This window comes from Urocitellus parryii, chromosome X (assembly GCF_045843805.1).
Source record: "Urocitellus parryii isolate mUroPar1 chromosome X, mUroPar1.hap1, whole genome shotgun sequence".
In the NCBI taxonomy this organism is placed as follows: Eukaryota; Metazoa; Chordata; class Mammalia; order Rodentia; family Sciuridae; genus Urocitellus; species Urocitellus parryii.
The window spans coordinates 120,356,895-120,382,547 of NC_135547.1; the positions used below are offsets into that span (position 1 = coordinate 120,356,895).

At 39.4% G+C, this 25,653-nt stretch overlaps 1 protein-coding gene across 3 annotated transcripts in view; it reads left to right on the forward strand.

Annotated features, from left to right (window-relative positions):
• The window catches only part of Ctps2 (CTP synthase 2), a 100,085-nt gene extending 74,750 nt beyond the window's left edge, over positions 1-25,335 (forward strand). For 2 of the 3 annotated variants that reach the window (XM_026396718.2, XM_077793774.1), the window contains exons 15-20: positions 2,961-3,016; positions 4,834-4,930; positions 12,903-13,047; positions 18,619-18,636; positions 23,370-23,480; positions 24,411-25,335. In XM_026396718.2, coding sequence (XP_026252503.1) covers positions 2,961-3,016; positions 4,834-4,930; positions 12,903-13,047; positions 18,619-18,636; positions 23,370-23,439 — 386 coding nt within the window. In that variant the 3' untranslated portion in view covers positions 23,440-23,480; positions 24,411-25,335. The remainder of the gene's footprint in view (positions 1-2,960; positions 3,017-4,833; positions 4,931-12,902; positions 13,048-18,618; positions 18,637-23,369; positions 23,481-24,410) is intronic. The other variant, XM_026396716.2, reaches the window with a different exon arrangement.
• The last annotated feature ends 318 nt before the right edge of the window (positions 25,336-25,653 follow it).

The window sequence follows — 25,653 nt, forward strand, 5'->3', positions numbered from 1 at the left end:
AAAAAAATTATCCATCTGCCAACACTTTGCAAATCAAATACACCAAATACCTGCACCCAAGGCAGCCTCTTAGGATCTCTGAATTAGACACACAGCAGCAAATTCTTGCAGGTGAATAGAAGGTTCCTAAAATGCCTAATTGCATAGGGCATTATTTTGGGCAGTCCTGAAAGAGAATTGAATTAAGACACTGGATGAAGCAGTCCCAAGATGTTTGTGCAACTTGGTAATGAAGCCCATTAGGTAGTGATTTTGTCTTTTGTAGAGGATATGGGTTATTTCCTGCAGCCCCCCCTGGAAACAGGAAATGTGGAACTAGGTGAAAGATGGCTCAGAAGGTGTAGATGGGAATTGACAACATGTGGGTGACAGCTCCAAGGGCGTGAATGTGGGAGAGGAAGTGGGGGATTCTGTTTTGCGCAGGGGGCCTCTGTTAAAGATGAAGAGCAGGTAAATGGGCAAGGGATCCCAGAGGGGGTGGGGATGTCACTCAGATTGCACCTGCAGAGAGCAGTACTGTAACAGGGAAAAAAGCCAGGGGTAAGAGTGAAGCTATATAACTTGCATTTTAAAAAATTTTAATGGTAGTAAAATTTACTGTATTAACTTTTTTTTTTGTACTGGGGATTGAACCTAGGGGTGCTTTACACTGAGCCATATCCCCAGTCCATTTTATTTATTTTTATTTTTTTAAAGAGGGGGAGAGAGAGAGAGAGAGAATGAGAGAGAATTTTAATATTTATTAGTTCTCGGCAGACACAACATCTTTGTTTTGTATGTGGTGCTGGGGATCGAACCCAGGCCGCACTCATGCCAGGCGAGCGCGCTACCGCTTGAGCCACATCCCCAGCACCCCCAGTCCATTTTAAACTATTTTTTAATTTTTGAGACGGGGCCTCTTCACTAAGTTGCTCAGGCTGGCTTTGAACTTGTGATCCTCGTGCCTCAGCTTCCCAAGCTGCTGGGATTACCGGCGTGTGCCATCATTCTTGGTGCTATACCACATTTGTTTATCCATTCATCCATGATGGACATTTGGATTGTTTCCACTTCTAAATTTGCATAACTTTTTCTTGGGAAAAATTTTAGTTCTTAAAAGGAGATAGCATCAGGTGTGGTGGTGCACACCTGTCTTCCAGGTAACTCCGGAGGCTGAAGTAGGAGGATCACAAGTTCAAAGCCAGCCTCAGCAATTTAGTGAGGCTCTAAGCAACTTAGTGAGATTCTGTCTTAAAATAAAATATAAAGGGGCTGGGGATGTGACTCAGTGGTTAAATGCCCCTGGGTTCAATCCCTGGTACCAAAAAAAAAAAAAAAAAAAAATTAAAAAGGGCTGGGGATGTGGCTCAGTGGTAAGTCCCTTTGGAGTTAATCCCTGGCACCCCCACCTCCAAATAAAAATAAAAAAATAAAAAGGAGAGCAATAAATTAGGTTGAATTGCATAGGATTACTAACATGAGGGTGGGGATAGGCAGGGCCATTAATGTGTTAAAAATATATTAAGTGTGAGACAGATGCTAGCCAGTAGCAAATTACAGAAAAAGATGGTATAGTTTGGCAAAGTGCTTTTGTTTCTGATAACCCTCTTATGTACATCATTGGTGTCTTGCTGCCTGCGTTGGGAGCATTTTAGAGGTCCTAAGGCTTCTATCAATTGTCTTTCTCTAAAGCCTTGCTGACACTTCTTAAGTGAACCTTAAGCTTATGTGCAGTTAATCTCTGCTGTACTTTATTTTGTCTCCAAAAAGACTGGGAGAGAAGACTATGTCATTTTGTTGAGATTTCCCCCCCACGCCTAGGGACATTGTATGGCACTTGAGCTCAACAAATCTGTCTGTAGGACCACTCATAACAACATGGTGTATTGTTATCTACTTCTGCTAGATGCTTTTGAGTGTGTGTGGTGCTAGGGATCAAACCCAGGCCTTGCAAATGCTTTAGGCAAGTGCTCTACCATTGAGCAGCACCCCAGCCCAGAAGCCAAATTTTAGGGTCAAAAGGTAACTTTTAAAATAATTATTTTTTAAAACAAGATCTCTTTCTTTTTAAAAAATATTTTTTTTAGTATTCAATGGATCTTTATTTTGTTTTATTTATGTGTGGTGCTGAGACTCAAACCAAGTGCCTCACACATGCTAGGCAAGCCATGCTACCACTAAGCCACAGGATAAGTATGTTTTTAATGTGGCCAGTACTGTGTGAAAACACAGAAGTGAAATGTTGGAGAGAAAGCATTGGGCTAGATGTGCCGAGGTGTCTGCTCCAGAATCGACTGTGCTATCCAGAAGGGCAGGATGGGGTAGGGGGAGGTCTGGGCAAGTCCTTTGCTTTCATTTTGTTCTTTTATAAGATGAGCCTTGTGGTGAGTGCACACAGAAGCAATGGTATGGAGGTTACTCGATTTTTCAGTCCTTCAGGCAGGTGTATTAAAGGAGGATCCATGGTCGATGTTCTAGGATCTGCCGGATTCCATGGTGGACTCGTATCCTGGCATCGTACCAGGCTTCCCTGATGTAATGCAGTGGTGATGGTTTACTTAAGAACTGTTTCAGGGTTTTGAGGAGGGGTGAGGGGGCATGGGGGCAGGAAAGATGGTGGAATGAGATGGACGTCATTACCGTAGGTACATGTAGGACTGCACATATGGAAAGACATTACATCATGTATAACCAGAGAAATGAAAAGTTGTGCTGCAATTGTGTACTATAGTGAATCAAAATGCATCCTGCTGTCATATAAACCTAATTAAAATAAATTAATTAAAAAGAACTGTTTCAGGGTTTTGAATTAGCTAACACCATCTTCCACTAGAAGAGAAGAAAATCTAGATTCCTACTCAGAGTATGATCATTTGGGGGCTTCTGCTAGAGATCACAGAGGCTTCTTTCACACATGTGCCAATGAATGTGCTTCTGAAGCTGATTACACCAATGTTAATATCACTCTTGTATCTCTACAGGGAAACTTTATGGCAATGTTCCTTTTATAGAAGAAAGACACAGACATCGGTATGAGGTATGCCTTTCACACAGAATCACTATGGAATGTGGATGCTTAGTGTGAGGGACCCCAGTGATTATAAGCAGGCCCTCTGGAGAAAGTTTCTAGCCCCATAGCATCCAGAGGGCCAGGGAAGACATGCCAGATTTCCCAGAGCCTCTTGCTTTCAGATGAGGTGGGTAGGGGTAGGAGATTCTTCTCTCTTTGGCTTTCCAGAGGCAAAAGCTTTCAATGTCTGCACATGGGCATATCAGGGTTCTTTGTTAACTCCAACCACCATCTTCCAGAGCAAGATAAGCCCTGCATTCCCCTTCTTTAACCCCTGCCCTTTATTTTCCAGGTTTGAGAAAATGGCAGTAGCTCCAAAGAGAGACCAAATGCCTCTTGGGATAGGGATAAGTTCCTACATATTATATGGTGGATTCTAGATTTAGGAACCTCTTTGGCAGCTTACATTGAGCTTGACGTTTAGTGTCACATGGTTAAGAGTGGTTAGGAGTTGAGATTGCCACATGAGAAGCACAGGTGCCCAGAACGGCAGATTGTCTGTACCAAAATTAATTAATATATCAATTATGATGCTTTTGGCTGTAATGAACAGAAATTAGTCATTCAAACAAGTCTAAACAATAAGGAAATTTATTATCTCAAGTAACAGGTAGTCCAGAGCCTGGGTAGATTCCAGGCATGGTATAGTCAGGGCTTCTGTCACCTCTGTGGTTTTCTTGGCCCTACCCTTTTCTGTGTGTCTGCTTTGCCCTCTGACTAGTCTCCCTCACAGTTGCAGAATGGCTGCCAGCAGCAACTGAGGTGACATGCAGTTTTTCTTCAGTCTGATTGGGTTACCTTAGTTTACTTTACCAGTCTGTGAATTAGTAACCATTTTAACCTTTTGGTGGGTTTAAATCTGGGTTTTGTTTATTTGTTTTTTTGGTACTACGGATTGAACCCAGGGATACGTAACCACTAAGCTGACAAGGTATTAGTTAAGTTGCGTAGGGGCTTGCTAAGTTGCCCAGTCTGGCCTTGAACTTGTGATCCTCCTGCCTCAGCCTCCCAAGTTGCTGGGATTATAGGAGTGCACAACTGTACCTGGCTTAAACTTGGGTTTTTGCAACATTCATCTACCAAGAGGGATTGGTTTATCTTATTTGGTTTAGACCAATTGAGGTCAACCTCTGAAGTGGGACAGACAGAGTTCCAAGTCCAAGGAAAAGAACAGTTTCAATCCTCAAACAAATTTATTCTTTGGAGAAAGATAGTTAAGTACACACCACTCAAGGAAGAAGCAAGTACAGGTTGTAACTAGCTAGTCTCAAAGTTCCAAGTCATAATATCTGTGTCATAGTTCTACTTTTTTGAATCTCATCTTTGGGTGATAGAAGGTGGGCCTCCCACATTGAAGTGATGGGCTTAGACTTAATGTCTTAAGTTCATTATGAGTTTAAAATTAGGCTTTGGGTATTAAGTAGAGAAATTAAGTACTAGTTAGAGTATCCCTGAAATGGAAAAATCCACCCAAACAATAAAAGATTTTTTTCACAAGCTCATATGTCTGTATTGCACTACAGCTCAAAAACACTTTCCTAGCTGGATATGGTAGTGCATGCCTGTAATCCCAGGAGCTTCGGAGGCTGGAGCAGGAAGATCATGAGTTTAAAGGCAGCATCAGCAAAAGCAAGGTGCTAAGCAACTCAGTTTCTAAATAAAATACAAAATAGGGCTGGGAATGTGGTTCAGTGGTCGAGTGCCCCTGAGTTCAATCCCCGATAGCAACAACAGCAATAACAACAAAACCAAAAACGAAGCCACTTACTTTCTTGTATTTCCAGGTGAACCCGAACCTGATCAACCATTTTGAGCAGAAAGACCTAAGTTTTGTTGGTCAGGATGTTGATGGGGAGAGGATGGAAATCATCGAACTGGCGAGTAAGTGAGCTCTTTGTTTTTGAAAAGCCTTGTGTCAACCACAGACTAATTGGAGATCTAGGTTTTCTCTCTTCCTATTCCTCTTGCCTTTGAAAGAAATATGAAATTATGGGGTGTAGGAAAAAACAGATGGCTTCTAGTCCTAATCATTTGGGGGGTCTATTAGTCTGAATCTACTATAAAATAATGGCTTTTCCCAACTCTACCAGTTCTACAAGTAGTAGGCTTCTTTTCTCTCCCCATCTTCCTATTCTGGGGTTTCTCCTGTATGTCAGCCTCTAGGTTAGATGCTCTGCAGAAGGCAGACAGCTCACTGTTAACTGACCCTAAGCTTGTTTTCCTTCTTTGAGGATGAATGGCCACCTTGCCATTGGTGACTGCTGTTGATGTCTGTTGTGTGAAGAGCCTGGCTCCTCTCCTGTCCTTTCCCTTCTGCTCATGCTCAATGGTCAAGCTCAGGCCAGTCATTTTACTTCCAAACTTGAATCACTGCACCCAGACTTCTTTGTAAGACCAAAGAGAGCACAAAGGAATTGGATTTCTTTTTTAAAAAATTTTTAAATTTGTTTTAATTAGTTATACATGACAGTTGAATGCCTTTATGCACTTTGATATATTATACACAGATGGGATATAATTTCTCATTTTTCTGAGTGTACATGTTGCAGAATCATATTGGTCATGTAGTCACAAATATACATACATTAATAATATCTGTTTCTTCTACTATCTTTCCTATCCCCACACCCCCTCCCCTGCCATCACTTCCTTCTACCTAATTTTAGGTAATGCTATTCTTTAGTGCCTCCCCGCCTATTGTGAATGAGCATCCGCATATTAGAGAAAACATTCAGTCTTTGGTTTTGTGAGATTGGTTTATTTCACTTAGCATGATATTCTCCAACTCTAATCACTTACTAGCAAATGCCATGAGTTCACTATTCTTTAAAGCTGAGTAATATTCCATTGAGTATGAATTCCACATTTTCTTTATCCATTCATCTGTTGAGGAACACCTAGGTTGGTTCCATAGTCTAGCTATTGTGAATTGAGCTACTATAAACGTTGATGTGGCTGTGTCACTGTAGTATGCTGATTTTAAGTCCTTTGGGTCTAAACTGAGGAGTGGAATAGTTGGGTGAAATGGTGCTTCCATACTGAGGAATCTCCATACTGCTTTCCATAGTGGTTGCATCAATTTGCAGTCCCACCAGCAATGTATGAGTGTACATTTTCCACCACATCCTCGCCAACATTTATTGTTGCCTGTATTCTTGATGATTGCCATTCTGACAGGAGTGAGATGAAATCTTGGAGTAGTTTTGATTTGCATTTCTCTAATTACTAGAGATGTTAAACACCTTTTCATATATTTGTTGATCAATTATATTTCTTCTTCTGTGAAATGTCTGTTCAGTTCCTTAGCCCATTTATTGATTGGGTTATTTGTTTTTTTGGTATTAAGTTTGAGTTCTTTATATATCCTAGAGATTAATGCTTTATTGGAGGTGCATGTGGTAAAGAATTTCTCTCCTCACATTATTGTTTCCTTTGCTGGGAAGAAGCTTTTTAATTTGAATCCATCCAATTGAATGATGAATAGATAGTAGAAGAAATCAAGGATTAAATAAAAAAATTCTTAGAGATAAATGAGAACACTGATATGACATATCAAAATCTCTGGGACACTATGAAGGCAGTACTAAGAGGAAACTTTATTGTATTGAGTGCATTCATTAAAAGAATAAAAAAATCAACAAATAAGTGACCTAACACTACATCTAAAAACCCTAGAAAAAGAACAAATCAACACCAAAAGCAGTACAAGACAAGAAATAATTAAAATCAGAGCTGAAATTAATGAAATCAAAACAAAAGAAACAATTGAAAAAATTGACAAAACAAAAAGTTAGTTCTTTGAAAAAATAAATATGATAGATAAACCCCTGGCCATGCTAATGAAGAGAAAAAAAGAAAACTCAAATTACTAAAATAGAAGATGAAGAAGGAAATATCACAACGGACACATCTGAAATACAGAAGATAATTAGAAACTATTTTGAAAATTTATACTCTAATAAAATAGAAAATATCGAAGAAATTGACAAATTTCTAGAGACATATGACCTACCCAAACTGAGGAGGTCATACATGATTTACTTTTATTTATTTATTTATTTATTTATTTTTGCGTTGGTTATTCTTTTTTTAAAAAATTTATTTATTTTTGTATTACAATTCTTAATACACCATTATACCATAATTTATCATATCTCTGAATATATATAAGGTATGTATAAGGTATATGAAAGGAGACCCTCATCATACATGATTTAAACAGATCAATTTCAAGTAATGAAATAGAAAATGCCATCAAAAGCCTACCGACCAAGAAAAAACCAGGACCCAATGGATTATCAGCTGAGTTCTACAAGACTTTCAAAGAAAAATTAACACCAGTGCTCCTCAAAGTATACCATGAAATAGAACAGAGAACCCTTACAAACTCATCCTTTGAAGCTAGTATCACCCTGATACCAAAACCAGACAAAGACACATCAAGGAAAGAAAACTTTAGCCCAATATCCCTGATGAACATAGACGCAAAAATTCTCAATAAAATTCTGGCAAATCACATATAAAAGCATATTAAAAAGATAGTGCACCACAATCAAGTGAGATCCATTCCAGAGATGCAGGTTGGTTCAACATATGGAAATCAATAAATGTAATTCATCATATTAATAGAGTTAAAAACAAGAATCATATGATCATCTCAATCGATGCAGAAAAGGTATTTGACAAAATACAGCACATCTTCATGTTTAAAACACTAGAAAAACTAGGGATAGTAGGAATATACCTCAACATTGTAAAAGCTATATATGTTAAATCCAAGGCCAGCATCATTTTAAATGGAGAAAATTGAAAGCATTCCTGCTAAAAGCTGGAACAAGACAAGGATGTCCTCTTTCACCCCTTCTATTCAATATCATCCTTGAAATTCTAGCCAAGGATTGGATTTCTATTGTGGAAGAGCACTGAAATTGTTTGTTGCTGGGCTGGGCCACCCCTGAGAACACAGGCACAAAGCATTCATTTATTATTGATAAAACATTCAGGTCTTCAAGGACATGGTAAGCCCATGGTCACAGCTGGCCTCAGCTCTTTGCATTCGAGCCCACGTAGGCCAAATCCAGCCTGCTGACTATTTTGTGTGGCTATTGAGCTGAGAATGTTTTTTACATTTTTAATGGGCTAAAAGAAGAAATGGAAGAATAATATTTGTGACACATGAAAATTATATAATTATGTGGCATTCAATTTCAGTGCCCATAAATAGTTTTATTGGAGTATAGCATAGGGGCAGAAAGGTGTTACCTTTTCCTCACCCACTGTGAGGGTCATGGTGGACACTCCTCTGACAAAAGGTTAATGAGAGAAAAGCATAACAAATTTATTTAATGAAACTTGTACATGACATAGGAGCCTTCAGAAAGAAAGACCTGAGGGTCCAGGGAAAACTATCTACTTTTATGCTTAGGTTCAGTGATGCATGGACAGCTGTGTGCAAATTTGATTGGATAAAAGGTTTTGGTCTAAGGCCTGTCTTCAGATTCTTCTTGGCTTCTCTGTGTATCATTCCTTCTCAAGAGATGTAGGGCAGGATCCCTCTGGAATGAGAGTCTCAGACCTACTTTCACGCAAAGTAACAGAGAGGCAGAGATTTTATGACCAGAAGGTCAGAGTAACCTTCTTGCTTCTGGGCCTGCCCCATCTCCTTCCATTCAGAGTACTTCCTGGTAGGGTTTTTTGGGTCTTGACAATAGCCACACTCCTTCTTAATGTTTTGTCTGCCAGTGGCAGAGATGAGCAGTTGGGAAAGAGACCTTGTGGCTTGCACAACCTCAAATACTTATTATTTACTATATATTTGCCAACCCCTGGTGTAGACCTGCCTGGGTGCACTTCATTTAACACACTTGAATTCAACATTTTCAGGTGCCTCCTTGCCCCATTTGTCTATCTGGATGTTCTCTTGGCACTTCCATCTCAACTTATTTAAAACTAAATTCACACCCTCTCTGACTATTCCTGTGAAGGAGTCTCGTTGTCTGGAATTTCTTCTGCTGACCACCAGGGACTTTTGAAGCATGATCACCTTTGTTTCTGAGCTGTCCTATGTGTTGTAGAGGATTTAACAGCATCCCTGGCCTCTAAAACTCGATGACAATAGTAGATCTCTTCCCCTCCCTCTTACTTATGACATTCTAAAATATATGCAGACATTGTTAAATATCCCTGGGAGGCACATTTACCCCTGGTTGGACCATCAGTTCTTCTTCCCCTTTACAAATTGTAATCAGTTGTTGAGTCCTGTAGGTCTGTCTCTGGAAAGAAAGATGATGTTTGAGATTGTATTTCCATTTGTGCCACCATAGTCCCAGTGCATGGTGACTCCGGCTCGGTGTCCTCAAGCCCCTCCCTGCCTCTAGTTTCTTTCCTCTCTTGTAACTCCTAATAAGGAGGACAAGGCTCTGACAGATGCAGTGCCTTTGACACTAATTTGTTGGAGCAACTTCTCTTATTTATTGAGTGCTAAGGATATATGGGATACTCTAAAAATGGTAGCATGAGACTCTAGAGTTTACCTTTCAACCTCTATGCTTTAGGTCCCAAACTGTCTGTGTAACTTTGTTACTCCTTTCTCCATCTTAGCCCATGTCAATGTTCTCTACATCAAGTGCCTTTCTGTTCTTTGCCCTTTCTGTCTCTAATCTGTTCAAGTACTTCAGGATTTCCAAGAGGAGGGGAACTGATGTCAGAGAAGGTTCCTTTGAACATGGTAGCATTTTACCTGGACCCTGGAAGAAGGAAAGCCATGCACTCATTACATGTTTGTTACTGGACTCTTTATTTACACATGCCTGTGTAATTTACAAAGCAGGGATGCTCGTCTCAGTTTATAGAGGAGGCTGGAGTGAAGAGAGGTTAAGTAATATGCCCACAGGCACTGGTGGGGCTGAAGTAAGACCAGGTCCTTGTCTCCACTGCCTCTACCTTCATCTTCATTCACTACTCAGCCTAACATTATCAATCTCTGCCTAGAGTTTTTTTTTTTTTTTTTTTTGTACCAGGGATTGAACCCAGGGTCACTTAACCACTGAGCCACATCCCCAGCCCTTTTTAATTTTTTTTTTTTAATTTTGAGACAGGGTCTCACTAAGTTGCTTAGGGCCTTACTAAGTTGCTGAGGTTGCCTTTGAACTTGTGATCTTCCTGTCTCGGCCTTCCAAACTGGGATTATAGGTGTGCTGCCACCGTGCCCAGCTCTGCCTAGAGTTTCGAGTTAGAATAGTAAGGATATATTCTAGGGATCTTTCTGATTAAAAATGCCCATCATTTAGAATTAAAGCATGGATCACTGTTTGGTGTGGAAGCCTCTTAAGTCCTTCTAGCATGTGAGAGGGCGGAGAATTTCTTAAATTACTCTTTGTTTACTTTGCTCAAGTACTCATTCTCTTTTAATTCACCGGGTTCCCATTATTGTCTGCAAATAATGAGAGTCCTCTTTCATCATGAAGATTTAGATTCCCATCAATGCTTTCAAATTTCATGCAGGTTAGAAAGAAAATGAGAGCCACTATAAAACCTTATGATTTTTAAAAACCGACTGCAAGGAAATTTATTTTATGAAGGAAGATTCCCCAGATGAAGCACATTCAGGGATCTCCACTGTCCTGAAAGGGTTCGAAGAACAACAAAGCTTGAGATTCTTACAATGTCAGAATTTGGCTGGGTGCAGTGGCCAACACCTGTAATCCTAGTGGCTTGGGAGGCTGAGACGGGAGGATCATGAGTTTAAAGGCAGCCTCAGCAAAGGCAAGGCACTAAGCAATTCATTGAGACCCTGTCTCTAAATAAAATACAAAATAGGGCTGGGGATGTGGCTCAGTGGTCAAGTGCCCCTGAGTTCTGGCCCAAGCACTACCACCACCCCCACAAAAGAATTTGGTTGAAAGCCAAAGTAGTGATTTTCCGTGCTGGGGATGGAGCCCAGGGCCTTGCTCATGCTAGGCAAGTGCTCTACCACTAAGCTACCCTCCACCTTGCAGCCCCTGAGAACTTTATTTTAAAGCTACTTATCTGACTGATAGAGGATCATCAAAATTTAAAACTTTTTAGTCTTTCCTCATATTGGTGTAGAGAATTTTTTGGATAGAGTGATTCAGAACAATGATTCATTCATTCAGATATTCTATCCCTGGCTTTGACATGATCCATTTCTCAGCTTCTATCTGTTAGTGCCCAAAAACACAATTACTGTCTGCTTTCTTTCCAAGACTATGCTATAAGATTTACCCTGACTTAAATTTAAAGCTACATTGCTTAATTTCTTCCCTAAGTGTGGATGATTTCTCTTCTTTTCTCAAAGGGATGAATTCCTGGGACAAGGAATGTACTATATACCAGACAAAACGTTCATACCTAAGTATCCTTCTAATTCAAGGAGGCTTCTTCTTACATACAGAGGATTTTTGCACTGGATTTTTCTGAGATCAGAGCTGCTATGATAGAACTATTCTGCCCTGTTTAGTATGGTGGCTACTAGCCATATGTGGCTACAGAGCACTTGAAATGTGCTCGATTAATTCTAGTGAGTTCAAATAGCCACATGTTACTAGAAACTACCATTTTGTAGGCTAAATGATAACCTTAGGAAGTAGAAATTTTTTGTTCAATCATCATTTCCTTATTGCTATACAGTACCTTTGGGTCTCTAGGGGTGACAGGAATTTGTGATTTTGATTCTATACCAGATTTTTAGACCACTTGATAAAACATCTTATTGAAAGCTTTGAAGTTATTTTATTTCCCCCATAAAGCATTTTATTTAATTATATTCAGCTTGATACATGTAGCAATTATTTTTGAAATTTGGAAATACAGCCTAATAACCATGTCTATACTATGGTAATGATAGGATTAGAGAGACATGCTCAATCTATGTGCTCCATGATCTAGGAGTACACATAGCTTTATAGAGTTGTGAGTGGTGGTGGTGGTGGTGGTGGTGGTGAGGAATATGGAATTTCTACCCAGATTTGGAAGTGTCACCCTTTTAATTCTTTTTATTTTAAAACAAGATTCTGGATATCTGGGAAAAGCTACTTTTCTGTTCCTATTACCTGAGGGAGAATTTGAATTCCTCATATAGGGGGTTCTTATAACCTTTGATATGAAAATAGCTTAATTTTTCTTCATGATAATGTAACACATGCTCATCATGAAGGTTCACCCAATATAGAAACATATAAGGAAGAAGAAAAGAGCTTGAACTCTTGCCACCTTGAGATATAGCTACTGTGAACGCGTTGAAAGCCTGTCTTTTCATCACTCAGAGACAAGTTAGCGTAGACTGAAATATGAGTACCAATTCCATTTTATGGTGTTATGATTAATACCCAACAAAGCTGTGACTAGAAAAGCAGTTGTCCTTGTTGTTTCCCAGGGGCAGACCACTGGGTCAGCATTGTGTTTGTTTATCCCTGGGGACCCTTCCCTCAGGGACAGAGAAGACTTTACAGGAAATGGCCTGAAGCCATCTCAGAAAAAGAATGATCCTGGGTTAGCCTGCAGTCTGAGGGATACCATGGAAACAGAGCCAACACAAGTCTGCAAAGGGCCTTCTAGAAGTGGGCTGACTTTGGGAATGTACAATTCATCATAGCAAAACTAAGCGATAGTTTGTGAGTGCTAACACCTTCTACAGATAAAATCCTGAATTAAGTGAGATGTGCTTTATATTTAGAATTCTACTCCAGAAACGGGATCATGAAAGTAACTGTGATGACAAGTTAAAAAAATCATCTTAGCATTTAATGAGTTTTCTTATTCAAGGATATGAAGACCTTTCAAGCAGTTCTTATATTTGTCTGCTTCAATCACATCCTGATTGCTCTCATTTCAGATCATCCTTATTTTGTCGGTGTCCAATTCCATCCTGAGTTTTCTTCTAGGCCGATGAAGCCTTCCCCTCCATACTTGGGGCTCTTACTTGCAGCAACTGGGAACCTGAATACCTACCTGCAACAGGGATGCAAACTGTCCTCCAGGTAACCAGCTCACTACTCCTAGCAATGACCCGAGATGTGCATTTATTAGCATCTCATGTTTCTAAAATCGAATATTATTATAGCATTTTTTTAAAGGATCAGTTCTTCACCCTTAACAAAATTTTCTCTCTCCAAAATAATTTAATCATGTTTACAGCAATAATGTGCTAGTTCTCCAGATCATGATGACACTGGGTATTGTTTCATATAATTTTTTTTTCATTTTGATAAGTAAAAAATGACTTTCTTTTGTTGATCTTTGATTAATAATTACATATGAATATCATAGTTCTCTTGGCTCTTTGTTTTATGAAAAGATTTTCTGTTCTTTTGCTCCCTTTTCCCTTTTGTATTCTTTTTCATACTGACTGGTAACTTCTTTAGTTATAAGGAAAATTAATCCTTTGTTAGATTGTATGCAAATTTTTTTCAGAATGATTTTGTTTTTCTTCTGGCTTGTTAATGGAAGTTTTCATCCTTCCTAAGGCATTTTGGATAAGGACTTTATGTAGTCTCTATGGTTTTTTTTTTTTTTTTTGGTGGAACCGGGGAATGAACCCAGGAATGCTTAACCACTGAGCCACATCCACAGCCCTTTTTTTTAATTTTAATTTTTAAGATAGGGTCTCACTAAACTGTTTAGAGCCTTGCTAAGTTGCTGAGGTTGCCTTTAAACTTGTGAGCCTCCTGAGACACTGAGATTATAAGCGTACACCACTGCACCTGGTTTATGTATGTTTTGTAAAAATTTATGTAAAATTTTTTGTTTTTTTGTACTGGGGATTGAACACAGAGGTGCTATACCATTTAGCTACATCCCCAACCCTTTTTTATTTTTTAATTTTGAGACAGCATCTTGATAAGTTGCTGAGGCTGGCCTCCAATTTGGAATCCTCCTGCCTCACCCCCCCCCCCAAGTCACTGGGATTACAAGCATGTGCCACCATGCCTAGCTATTTTATAAAAAATTATGTAGTCAAATGTTTTACTTTTCTGGATTCTACCTTTAGGATCATGCCTAAAATCTTTTCCTATGCAAAGACTATTTAAATAATAACCAGGATATCTTCATCTTGCACTATTATGGTTTTGATTTTTTGGTTTAAATCTATAATCTATATGGACTTTCTTTTTAGCACAGCATTTAAGGTAGGGATCTGCCTCCCCCTCAGCTCCCTATGAATTGTAAGTTGGGCAATTTGGTTTCATTGCAGAGATTTATCTTTTGTTCAATTGATGATTTTCTCTTTCATACCTGAACCTTCACTATTCTTTTCACTGTCAGAGCATTACTGTAAAGGAAGACCTCATGTACTCTATTCCTGTTGTTCAGTTTTTAAAAATGTATTTTGCTATTCTTCCAGATGAACTGTACAATGATTGTTAGATCAGGTTCAAGTAAAAACTCCTGAGGGATTTTCATGAGAACGTCATTATATTTAAATATCACTTTGGGGATAATTTATCTCTTTATTTCTTTTTATCCAAGAATAAAGTATGCCAAAAATTTAAAAGTGGAAGGAACTCAGAATATCAGAGATTAGGAAAGGTCATTACCACAACAATCCTCTGTGCTGTTTAGAAGATTGCCATTGCCAGCCCTCTTCCTAGACAACAACTCTTGAGGGCTGCCTGGCTCTATGCATGGGTGTATGTGTGAGATCGTGTCACAAAAGCCTGCTTATTAATGCCATTGCTTGCTGGGAAAAGCTCACAGCTCTCTAGTATTTCCTTTAGCTGTGTATTTATATGGGAATGGTTTATATATTTTGCATGCTGTGCACCTTACTGAATTAACTATTGCTACTTGCATTCTTTCAAACTTTGCCCACAGAGCTGAAGTCTGGGCGTGGGGAGAAGGCACCCTGGGCACTTCCCTGCTTCAGCCAAGTGGCTCCACACTCTTTAGCTCATATGCTGTGGTTCTGCATGAGAGATTTCATATGAAGAAGACCTTCCTGGGTTGTCAGGATATACAGCTGATACAGCAGATTGAAAATTCCAGGGTGGTTCGGTGTCATATGTGTGCCGTGACCCTTCACAGCCAATCATCTCTATTATTTCAGGTTCTCACACTTGAAAGGGGCGGGGGTGATAGTGGAGCGAAGTAGATGGCTGGGAGAAATTTTTCACTAATAACCATCTAATTGTTTGCAAGCATTAACTAATATATGGATGTTGTCTGGTGTGTGTGGGTTGCCCACCTGCGTGCTGTGTGTCCTGCCAATTCCTTCTTGGAGGTTCGCCGTCTTCAATGGAAGCTTCTTGGCAGTTTCTGCTTGCTAGTGACTCCTGAGCAGGATGCAATATGTCTTGGAGAATCAGAATTCCAGCTGATTGCAGACTTCCTTGGTTGTAAGAGAATTCCTACGAATCAGCTACAAACTGGCTCATTCCTTAGAGGCAACTGGCATCTTATTTATCTTTGTCTTCCTGGCTCCCTAGCACAAGGGATTGTTTATTACCTGTTAAAGTAGTAAATACAGGTGTCAGGAAAGGATGGATGTTGTCTAGTCTGGTCTTGACACATTGCAGGGGGTTTCCCAACTAAGAATGGTGACTGTGAATTAATCCAGAGACAGATACCAGGATGACTTCAGCTCCTCTCTGCCCAGCTCCATGGGATTAGTGCACTTTGAAAAGCAAATAACTGCTTTGATGGCCAGACTCTAATGTGAGCTGAGTTGGAGCTGAATTTCTTTCAGACAAGATTACTGCTTCTAATTGACCCTAGAACAAATGCTAGAGTAATGACTTCCTTTCCCAGAAATTGGCTCTGATGATATTCAACTGTATAGCATATGGACAGCTGATATCTCTAAGATACAGAGTGTAAAAATCCTTGGTTTTCAGTAAGAATACCTGAGCAGTAACCTCTGCATTCTGTTTAGTGGAAGATATTTATCTTTGAGCACAAGGGAGGTTGTAGTAAGAATATTTTTGGGGTATTTAGAGCTGGTGAGTTAACTTGTCAACCATTCCATTATCTCCAGAAAGACAGCAGTTATGAAGACCAGTTCTACTTGGTTTTAGATGGGTAGTGGTCTGGGCTCAAGGGCTCATGTCTGATCTCAAGGACATGAAATTTTTAGGGTAGTATTTTTTTATGTTTTTTTTTTTGTGAGCTACTCAAAAGTATATGCAAAATCAAACTGAGAGTCTGGTTTTTAGGGTCTCCCAAGACCACTTGCACATTGATGATTCTCAAGAAGGAATCAGAATATAGTTGAACTCACAGCTAATATTTATTACAGTGACACAGTAAATATATACAGCAGGCTCAGTAAGGGAAAAGATGGAAGTGGAGTCTGGAAACATCCATTTGCAGGTTTCCAGTGTTTTCTCCCTTCTGTGATAAGTCACACGGAGCTCACCCTCCTCCTAGCAGTGAATGCAACATGTGCATGATATTTCTGTCCAGAGAAGTCTGTCTGTCTTTAGGGATTTTGTTGAGGACTGATCACGTAGAGGTTCTCTGCCTAGCAACCCCCCAAATTCCAGACTCCTAGAAGGACAACTGTGTTCACTATAAATCACATTGTTTGTACATACAGCCTGGCCCCAGCAAAAGGATTTTAATCAGTTAGTAATGGAGCATACATTCTGAAAGGCACATGTACAGACACCAGCCAAGAACCAACCCTGTTGACCTTTCTAAAGATGGCTGCCTCAGGCCTGCTATGCTGTCTTCTTTGTACAAGTATAACTTTAATTGTACTGAGACATAATACCTTTATTTTATTTATTTTTATGTGGTGCTGAGGATTGAATCTAGTGCCTCGCACATGCTAGGCGAGAGCTCTACCACTGAGCCACAACTCCAGTCTTACAAGTGTAACTTATTAATTACGGCATTAAACCTTTTTTTTTTGGTGGGGGGTACCAGGGATTGAACCCAGCAGCACTCAACCACTGAGCTACATCCCCATTCCATTTTTTTTTTTAAAGACAGGGGTCTCACTAAGTTGCTGAGGCTGGCTTTGAATATGCAATCTTCCTGCCTCAGCCTTCTGAGCTGCTGGGATTACAGGTGTGTGCCACTGTACCTGGTTAGACCATTTTTAGAATGAATAAATCTATGGGAAATTGTGGTCCATTAAATAAAGCTTCTAATTCTTTGGTGATGTCTCTCCTCTCGTGTCTAAGTATAATTTGTCCCATGTATAAAAGGGTGGTCTTGCTGGTATAGTGGAGGGAGACTGTCTCATGTAATTGTAAGAAAACAATTTAGCTAGTCTATGGTAGGAACTTAAATAGGAATGATGATGCTATTATTATTCTTTTACCTTAATTCCAATTTCCTTCATTGCCTGCCTACTGCATAGCCTCCTACCTGGTCTTGTGTTTCCAGCTTTCCTCCTCCTAATCCCTCTTCTGCCCTCAGAATGATCTTCCCACATTATTTTGGAGCTTAAAACCCACCCTCAATGTCTTCCCTGGGCATATAGGATAAATCCATGTGAAACAGCTTGTAGTCCTCTGAACTCCCCAGAGGGTTTTAATGTCTTTGCCTCTTGGCTTTTGATATGTATTTCTGAACTGCTTAGTGAGCTGGGAAGACCAATCTATATCCTATCAGTATGCCAACCCATGGGAATGGTTAAGGTGGGGCATTGAGGTAAGAGTAGCCCTCTGTTTTTGGCAGAGTGGTCATTTCTCCCTCTGAGGCATGCTTACTCCATTTGGGCTGAGTCGGAGTAAGATGCTGTTTTCCCCTGCATGAATTGATATTCAATGTCCACCACCATTTCAGACTTGGAATCCTTTTGCTTTTTGACTTTTTTGGGCTGCAAGGTTGATGTTGCCTGGGGTTGTTATTACAGTATATGGTGCAAATATTTTATTTCTGTGGGGATAGTATCAACACATAGAGCAAGTACTATGCATTTGGCTTCTGGCTGTATCACTGGGAAATTTTGTCCAAGTTACCACTCTTCACTCTTAGGGCTGCTATGAGGAATAGTTGAGATGGTGCTTTATGAACCATTATCAAAATACTACTTTCTCCCCTTTTTGTATTTCAAGCATAAAGGAATTGAAAATTAGAAAAAAAGAGCTTGCTTCTTTTTTGCTATCTTTTTTTTTAATATTTATTTTTTAGTTTTGGGTGGAAACAATATCTTTTATTTTTTTATGTGGTGCTGAGGATAGAACCCAGTGCCTCACACATGCTAGGTGAGCACTCTACCACTGAGCCACAACCCCAGTCCTTTTTTGCTATCTTTTGATCAGCTGTTTTAAACATTTTAAATCTGTTCCCCTGCTCTGGGACTAACTTCAACTCCATGCCTGGAGATCCTTTTTTTCTGATAAATTATTATTAAAGAAATCACATTTGAGTGCACCTTACCTTGGGGATTATATACGGGCTAAAAAAGACGTTCTTTATTGATGTTGATTAACTCTAGTGTTGGTGATGTGGGGCCAGCCAGAGTGGAGTTCAAAGTAATACAGGATTCTGTGCTTTTAATGCCCTGTCTGGGTCGATTCTACTGTTTACTATGAAATGCAAAACTCATTCAAAGCATACTAAGTTTTTATTCCATTGCTCTTATATTTTATGGCTTCCAGGGGCCCTTTGAGAAGGAAGTAAGTATAGCAGTAACAATGCTTTGGGGAAAACTGTGTGCATGGCAACGTGTTTTAAGACATGCTTTTTCACATGAAATGGATTCTGATAGAAAGTATTGTAGGAACTCATGCATGCTGGGAATCCTAACTATGCCATTAAAATATTTTAAATTCCAACCACCTCCTTCCGTTAATGAAGAAGTGATTTAATGGTTGCCTTGAGGTTGCACAAAAGGTGGGTTATATGAGGCATTACTATACCCTTTCTCTGGAGCCTTGGAATATGTTTTCTTATAATGGGAATTTATTAGGAGCCAGGACAGATTCGCTTGACTATGATAAGCCTTTTCTCTCTCAACCACATGGAGACCATTGTGGTCAAGTTTTTAAAGTCAGGCTAGTGTCATGAGGATAGGGATTCCCTTGAGTCGCTGCTGCTGATTTTCATTTTGTCTTGAAGAAATGGTCCTGTGAGATACTTTCTTAAAAGAAGAGTTTCTACTATTTGGGGAGGGCACATGTATGCATGAGAGATATTTGCTGTGATTTTTAATTAACTATAGGTATCCAGACCTTTAAAAACACTGAGGACCATTGCATGTTGATTGTAGTTTGTTTTTTAAAAACTCATTATTCATTTCTTTGTAAATCAGCACTATCCATTAAAACTTTCTGGAATGACGGAAATGCTTAATAATCGGCATTATTAAATATTGCCATCACTAGCCACACCTGGCTATCGAGCAATTGAATAGTGCAAATGAGGAATGGAATTTTTAATATTATTTGATCTAAATTTAGATAGCCACTGTGGCTTGTAGCTACTATATTAAACAGTTCAGGTTTAAAACCTTCCCCTTCTCAAAGGTAACAAGGCACACTGAATGTGTCTGTACTTTGTGGTACTTCATAGAATTTAAATCTAATATCTGATAATTCTTCCCATTGAGAAGCTCTCTCTCTCTGTGTGTATGGAGATTACTCAAAAAGATGGGTTAGTTTTAAGATGGAGCTGATATATATTAAGTGAAAATTCTCCCAGATAAATCTAGCTTATGACTTCTTTTAAGTTCTGTGTGCCTCATGCATGCCAGGCAAATGCTCTGCCATTGAGCTACAGAACAGTAGTTCTGTTGTTGAGTGTCATGGCTTATCTCTCAACCTATACAAAAGAAAATTGGTGAACCCAGTCATTAGCATTGCAGATGCATAAACTCAAGCTAAGCTTCATTTTGTCATATCAATTTGGGCCATTTCGATGTATTAGCAGAGTTCTACCCTTTGGATAGAATCGAGAGCCAGTAGATTTGAAACAGACCCACATAAGTCCACTGGCTAATGTGGGTAGAGAATTACACTTGGTACCAGAAACAATTCTGAAAAACATGCACTTAACAGTTTTCAACTGATTCTTTATATTTTACGAGTTTTGCAGGAGATATCAGTATGAATATGTAATCCTCATAAATAGTAACAACATATTTTTATGTAACTTTCAGAGCAAGTTTATGTATATTCTGTTTTGGCCCTCATAACATTGTGGTGAAGTTGTTACTTATTATTGCCACGTTTTCTTGGGTCTCAGGAGTCAAAGTGACCTTGTCCAAAGATACATGGTTAATATATAATATTTATTTATGTAAATAAATAAACACTATTAATATGTGAGGGGGAATATGAGAGGAAAAATGTGAGCCCACCCTACTCCTTTCAGGGCTTAGAAATAGGGAAGGAAGTGTGTGTACCATGTGATACCTGAGGAAATGGAGGTCCCTTGGTCCTTGGCCCCTTCTCACTTGTAGTGTCAGGTGACATGCCCTGGTGGGCTTGACTGCCCCATTGCAGCCCAACTTAGAGATGAATTTGTGGCCTGGGTTAGTATGATGGGAATTCTAGCCCCGTCTCAAACAAGTTGTGTGCTAGGTAGGTCACTTGAACACCCTTGACTTTCATTTCTTCTCCTCTAGGGAGTTGAGTACAACTTCTGAATTCCCTCCCTTTGCTAATTCTCTGACAACAAAATGAAGCATGGAACCAGCAAGGATTGAGCATTTGAGTAGGGAGAGGTTATATCCAATTTTTGACCAGGTTTTTAAAGAATATTTATTTTTTAATCTGTTTTTTTCCTTTTAAATGATTATTTCTGTGTGACAGAAATGATTTTTCCTGAACTAAAGTCTAATTAGGTACCATTTTCTACTTTAGTGAATTTAAGGATATATTTTTTATATGCTTATTTAACATATCTTGTTTTTTCTGCCAACAATTTCTTTTTCTTTTTGGTACTGGGGATTGAACCCAGGGGTTCTTTACCACTGAGCTCCACATCCCCAGCACTTTTTACTTTTTATTTTGAGATAAGGTCTCACTAAGTTTCTCAGGCTGGCCTTGAATTTGAGATCTTTCTGCCTCAGCCTCCAGGGTAGCTAGGATTACAGGTGTGTGCCACCAACCCTGTTTTTTTCTATCTGTTCTTAATCTTTATCTCCTCTCCCTGCTATAGTGCTCCTGTACCTCTGTTGTTTGTCCAAAAGTTAGGGAGGACAGTGAGAATGCAAACCAGAAAAGATATATGGTCTTTTATGATTTGGTTTATCTATTTATTGATATTCACTCAATAGGTAGAGAATAAACTCTTTGTTTTCTAGCCCTTCAGCACAGATTTTCTCCAACTGTTCCATTTAAGAAAAAGGCAGGTGGTGGTGGTGATTTCACCTGTTATGAAATTTAGACAGTGTTACTAGTCAGCAAAAGCTTGGCCAAGGTTAGGGATGGGTCACGCACGGAACGCTTCCTGGCAGTGTCTCCACAGATCAGTAGAACTCTAGTGGAGTTCATCGATGTGCTGATTTATTTTTTAAACCAAGCAAAAGGAAACCCAAACAGAGCCCATGGCTCAGAGCAAAAGTTCAATTGCAGAGGTAACTGACGGTGAAGATGTATTTCTAAGGGAACCCAGCATGGTGACAGGTGTCAATAATCGGTCCTATTCTGAACGCTATATGTGACTCAAAACCTTGGATTAATGAGAATGTTTGTTGGAATGGAAAACTTTCATGCTGCTGACATATAAATCACTGTGAAAATATGATCTGAAGTGGATAAGATTTCAAGGTGAGTTTAGAGAGTGCATTAGCATTCTGTTGCGCTGCTGGTGTTCCCTGGGTCTTGAGCCAACATGCATGTCTAGTCCTAATGACCACCAAGTTCAAGCTCCCTGTGGAATGTGCTGACCATAGATGACAGGTTCCCATGTAATGAGGAGCTGCTGTTATCTCAAGCACAGAGGCAAGCAGAATTCTGTATCTAGGGAGAAGCCATAGTTCTTAAACAGAGGCAAAAGCCAACCTGCAGCTGACTAACAGAATCAGGGACACACAGCTGTGTTTACTGTTCTCTAATCCTTTCACGTGGCCAGTGAGGAGGAAAAACCATCTTTTCCTCTAACCATCTTAGTTTCTGGCTGAGGCCCCTATAACAAAAGATAGATCAACAACAGAAAAGCACACATTTATTTGTGTTTTATGTGACATGGAGTCTTTATAAGGAAATGAAGACCCAAACAGATAAACACTAGTGTTTTTTTTTTTTTTTCTTTTGGTACTGGGGATTGAACCCAGGGGCACTCGACCACTGAGCCACATCCCCAGCCCTTTTTTATATTTTATTTAGAGACAGGGTCTCGCTGAGTTGCTTAGGGCCTTGCTAAGTTGATGAGGTTGGCTTTGAACTTGCCATCCTCCTGCCTCAGCCTTCCCAGCCACTGAGATTACAGGCATGCACCACTGCTCAGCAACCCTAGTGTTTTCTATAGCAGATAATGAAGAGTGGGGAGTCATGGAGAAATAGAATAGAGCAATGAGTATAGTGTCATGGTAATGAACCAGGGGAAACTTAGCAAGGTCATTTTATTCAGATTATTTTTCTGTCTCAGTGTTTTCTGAGAGAAGAATACTCCTTTCCATTGGGGTTTAGGGAGAGTACCTCTGAGGTTCTTATTATCTGCTTCAGGGCCAGAGGGCAGGGGAAGGTCCAAGAGACCTTCTAGCACATACTGTCTCTCAGCATCCTATGGCTTAATATTGTCACTCTGCTGAGCTGCTATATTCTGGAGTAGTGTGTCCTGGACTCCCTTCATTGCCTAAAGAAACAGTTGTCATCAGAAGGGCAAAAAGTGAAAGAGCTCTAAATAGCCATGTAATATTTTGTGCACTTGAGAAAATTGTGATCAGTTGGAATAGGTCTAAATGTGGCTCAAACTCAGATGGACTGAAGTTTATTTAGCCCTTAGTTGGACAAGAGTAGATTCACAGAGAATAAAAGGGTGTATCAACTCAGGCTTTTATTTAAATCAATTTACTAATAGAACACCTCCAGTAGACAGCAAACAATAGGTAAGGTTGGCAGGTGCGAAATCAAGGCTTTTGTTGAAATACGCAAGTGATCAGTGGTCTTCAGAAAATTATAGATTTCAACTTAAATTGAAATGCTTTTCTAAATTTTCTGAAGAAGTAACTTCCAATTTTCAATGAAAGCACCCTATCAATTTCTCTGACCAAAGAAGTCAGCTGTTACTGACCTCTTGCTGTAGTGGCTAGAACGTGATAATAGAATATTTCCTAATATTTTCTCTGAGTAGAGGTTAATTATGGGACATGTTTGGAATGGAAAATTGAATCATTGCCCAGGTTTTTGTTTGTTTGTTTGTTTGTGTTTTATGCCTTGTTAAATTAGTTCCTCTTTTGATCTAGTGATAGATACAGCGATGCCAGCGATGACAGCTTTTCAGAGCCAAGGATAGCTGAGTTGGAAATCAGCTGAAGCTAATACATGACTTGGAATAACGGGGACTGCCTAAAAGGGTAAGATGGAATCTTTGAGCGTTTTTGTCCTATAAGCTTATGGGAGTGTTACAGGACTTGCATCTCAGGATCCTTCTCCCTTGGGATGCTCCTATTTGACTGGTACAGTTAGTAGGATAGACTCAATCCAAATGGAATGCATCTGAGGTCAACAATTTACAGGTACACCTATAAATGGGTACCTGAAGGATGGAGGGCGTAGAGTTGTAAATGGTCTAGGTTTAGAGTTGACAGTTTTTTTTTTTTTTCCTGTAAGGCCAGTCCAGATAGTAAGTCTCTTAGGATTTATGGATCTTATAGTCTCTGTTACAACTACTCAATTCTGCCATTGAAGTAGGAATCCAGCCACAGGCAATACAGAAATAAATGCACATGGCTGTGTGCTAATAAAACTTTATTTACAAAATCATTTTGCTGACTCCTAGTCAAGGCCACTCCTCCCAAAGCAGATTTTCTTGGATTTGTATAAAATAAAATAGGATTTTATTTCTTTGTAAGGAAGTGCCAGAGATAGGTTTGGTGTCCAAGGGCAGCTTATTTTCCCTGTGGCTCTATTATGCATTATAAGAAAGGATAGCTGCCAGGATAGCATTATTAAATTTATATTCAAAGGTGGACATGGTTTGGGAGTACCCTAGGGGTTATGGCTGGCCTCAAATTGGATAAGCTTCTCTTTAGTAGGGACAACAGCTTTTGGAAAACTTGTCATGAGTTTATTGTTCTAGTGTGAGCTCCCTTCATATTTGTATGAGGGGCAGACTATGAATGTTCACTGGGGGGAGGAAGCTAAACTGTATCCATTTAGGTTTGCTTCAAATGTGTTGGCTTTTAGGAGCAAGTTAAAATGGTGTAAAGACTATCTAGAGGTATTTTAAGGACATGTATTATTTTATTTTGATGTGGCTAATACTTGTGTTTTTTTTTTTGAAGCCTCTGAAGTAGTTGTAGTGAAGATGAAGGAATTATCTGAAGAAATCACCACACTCATAAAGAATCGCTTTGTTCTCCAAATATGGGATATAAAGGCTCAAAGGGAATTTGGCAATGCTTACTTCCATGAACCAGAACCAAAGGGGTAGTTTTCTTCTCCTTCCATAGGTGGCCTTTGGTATTCACAAATTTCCATAGTTAATTAAACTTTCCCTAGCAACAATAATGGGGGAGAAAGTGTGTCTGTGTTTTGTCCAGTGCATCATGATGTCAAGGTGGTGAGCAGGAATCCAGGTAATTGGGCCTTCCTGGTGTTATGTGGCAGGGCACATGCCGTAATTTTGAGTAAAAAATGATTTGTTTTGTTACCTGGAACTCAGCCTCAGGTTCATGTGTGGATGAAGATTATTTCAATTTCTCACCCTGCTTATTTCCAGTTAAAAGTGAAATTTAGCAGGTTGAAGACTTGGAGTGGCAAGTAAAGGTCTCACCTTAGACACAGTATCCAAAAAACTCAGGAATCAAGATCAGTAATATATACAAATTTTTAAATTGAGGTAAAATTCACATAACATAGAATTAACCATTTAAAAGTGAATGATACAGTAGCATGCACCGATGTGCAACCACCACCTTTATCTAGCTCCAAACATTGTCAATAATCCATAATAAATCCCTGTACCCATGAGCAGCTCCTCCTCATCCCCGCTCTTCATATCCCCTGGCAATCAAAAATCTCTCTTTGATTTGTATAAATTTTCTTATCCTATATTTCCTATCCGTATATTTCATACATGTGGAATCATATAGCGTGTGACCTTTTGTGACCTTTTGTGTCTGATTTCTTTCATATATTGTAATGTTGGTGAGGCTTGTCCATGTTGTAGCATGTATCAGAACTTCATTCCTTTTTATGGCTGAATAAAATTCCACTGTATATTTCTACCACAATTTATTGATTCATTTGTTGATGGACATTTGGGTTGTTTCCACCTTTGGGCTATTGTGAATAATGCTGCTATGAACATTCACTTGCATATACATTTTGGAACACCTTTTTTTTTTTTTTTTTTGTACCAGGGGTTGAACTAAAGGGCACTCTGAGTCACATCCCCAGTCCTTTTTTTTTATATGTTATTTAGATTTAGAGACAGGGTCTCACTGAGTTGCTTAGGGCCTTGCTAAGTCACTGAGGCTGGCTTTGAACTCACGATTCTCCTGCATTAGCCTCCCAAGCCACTGG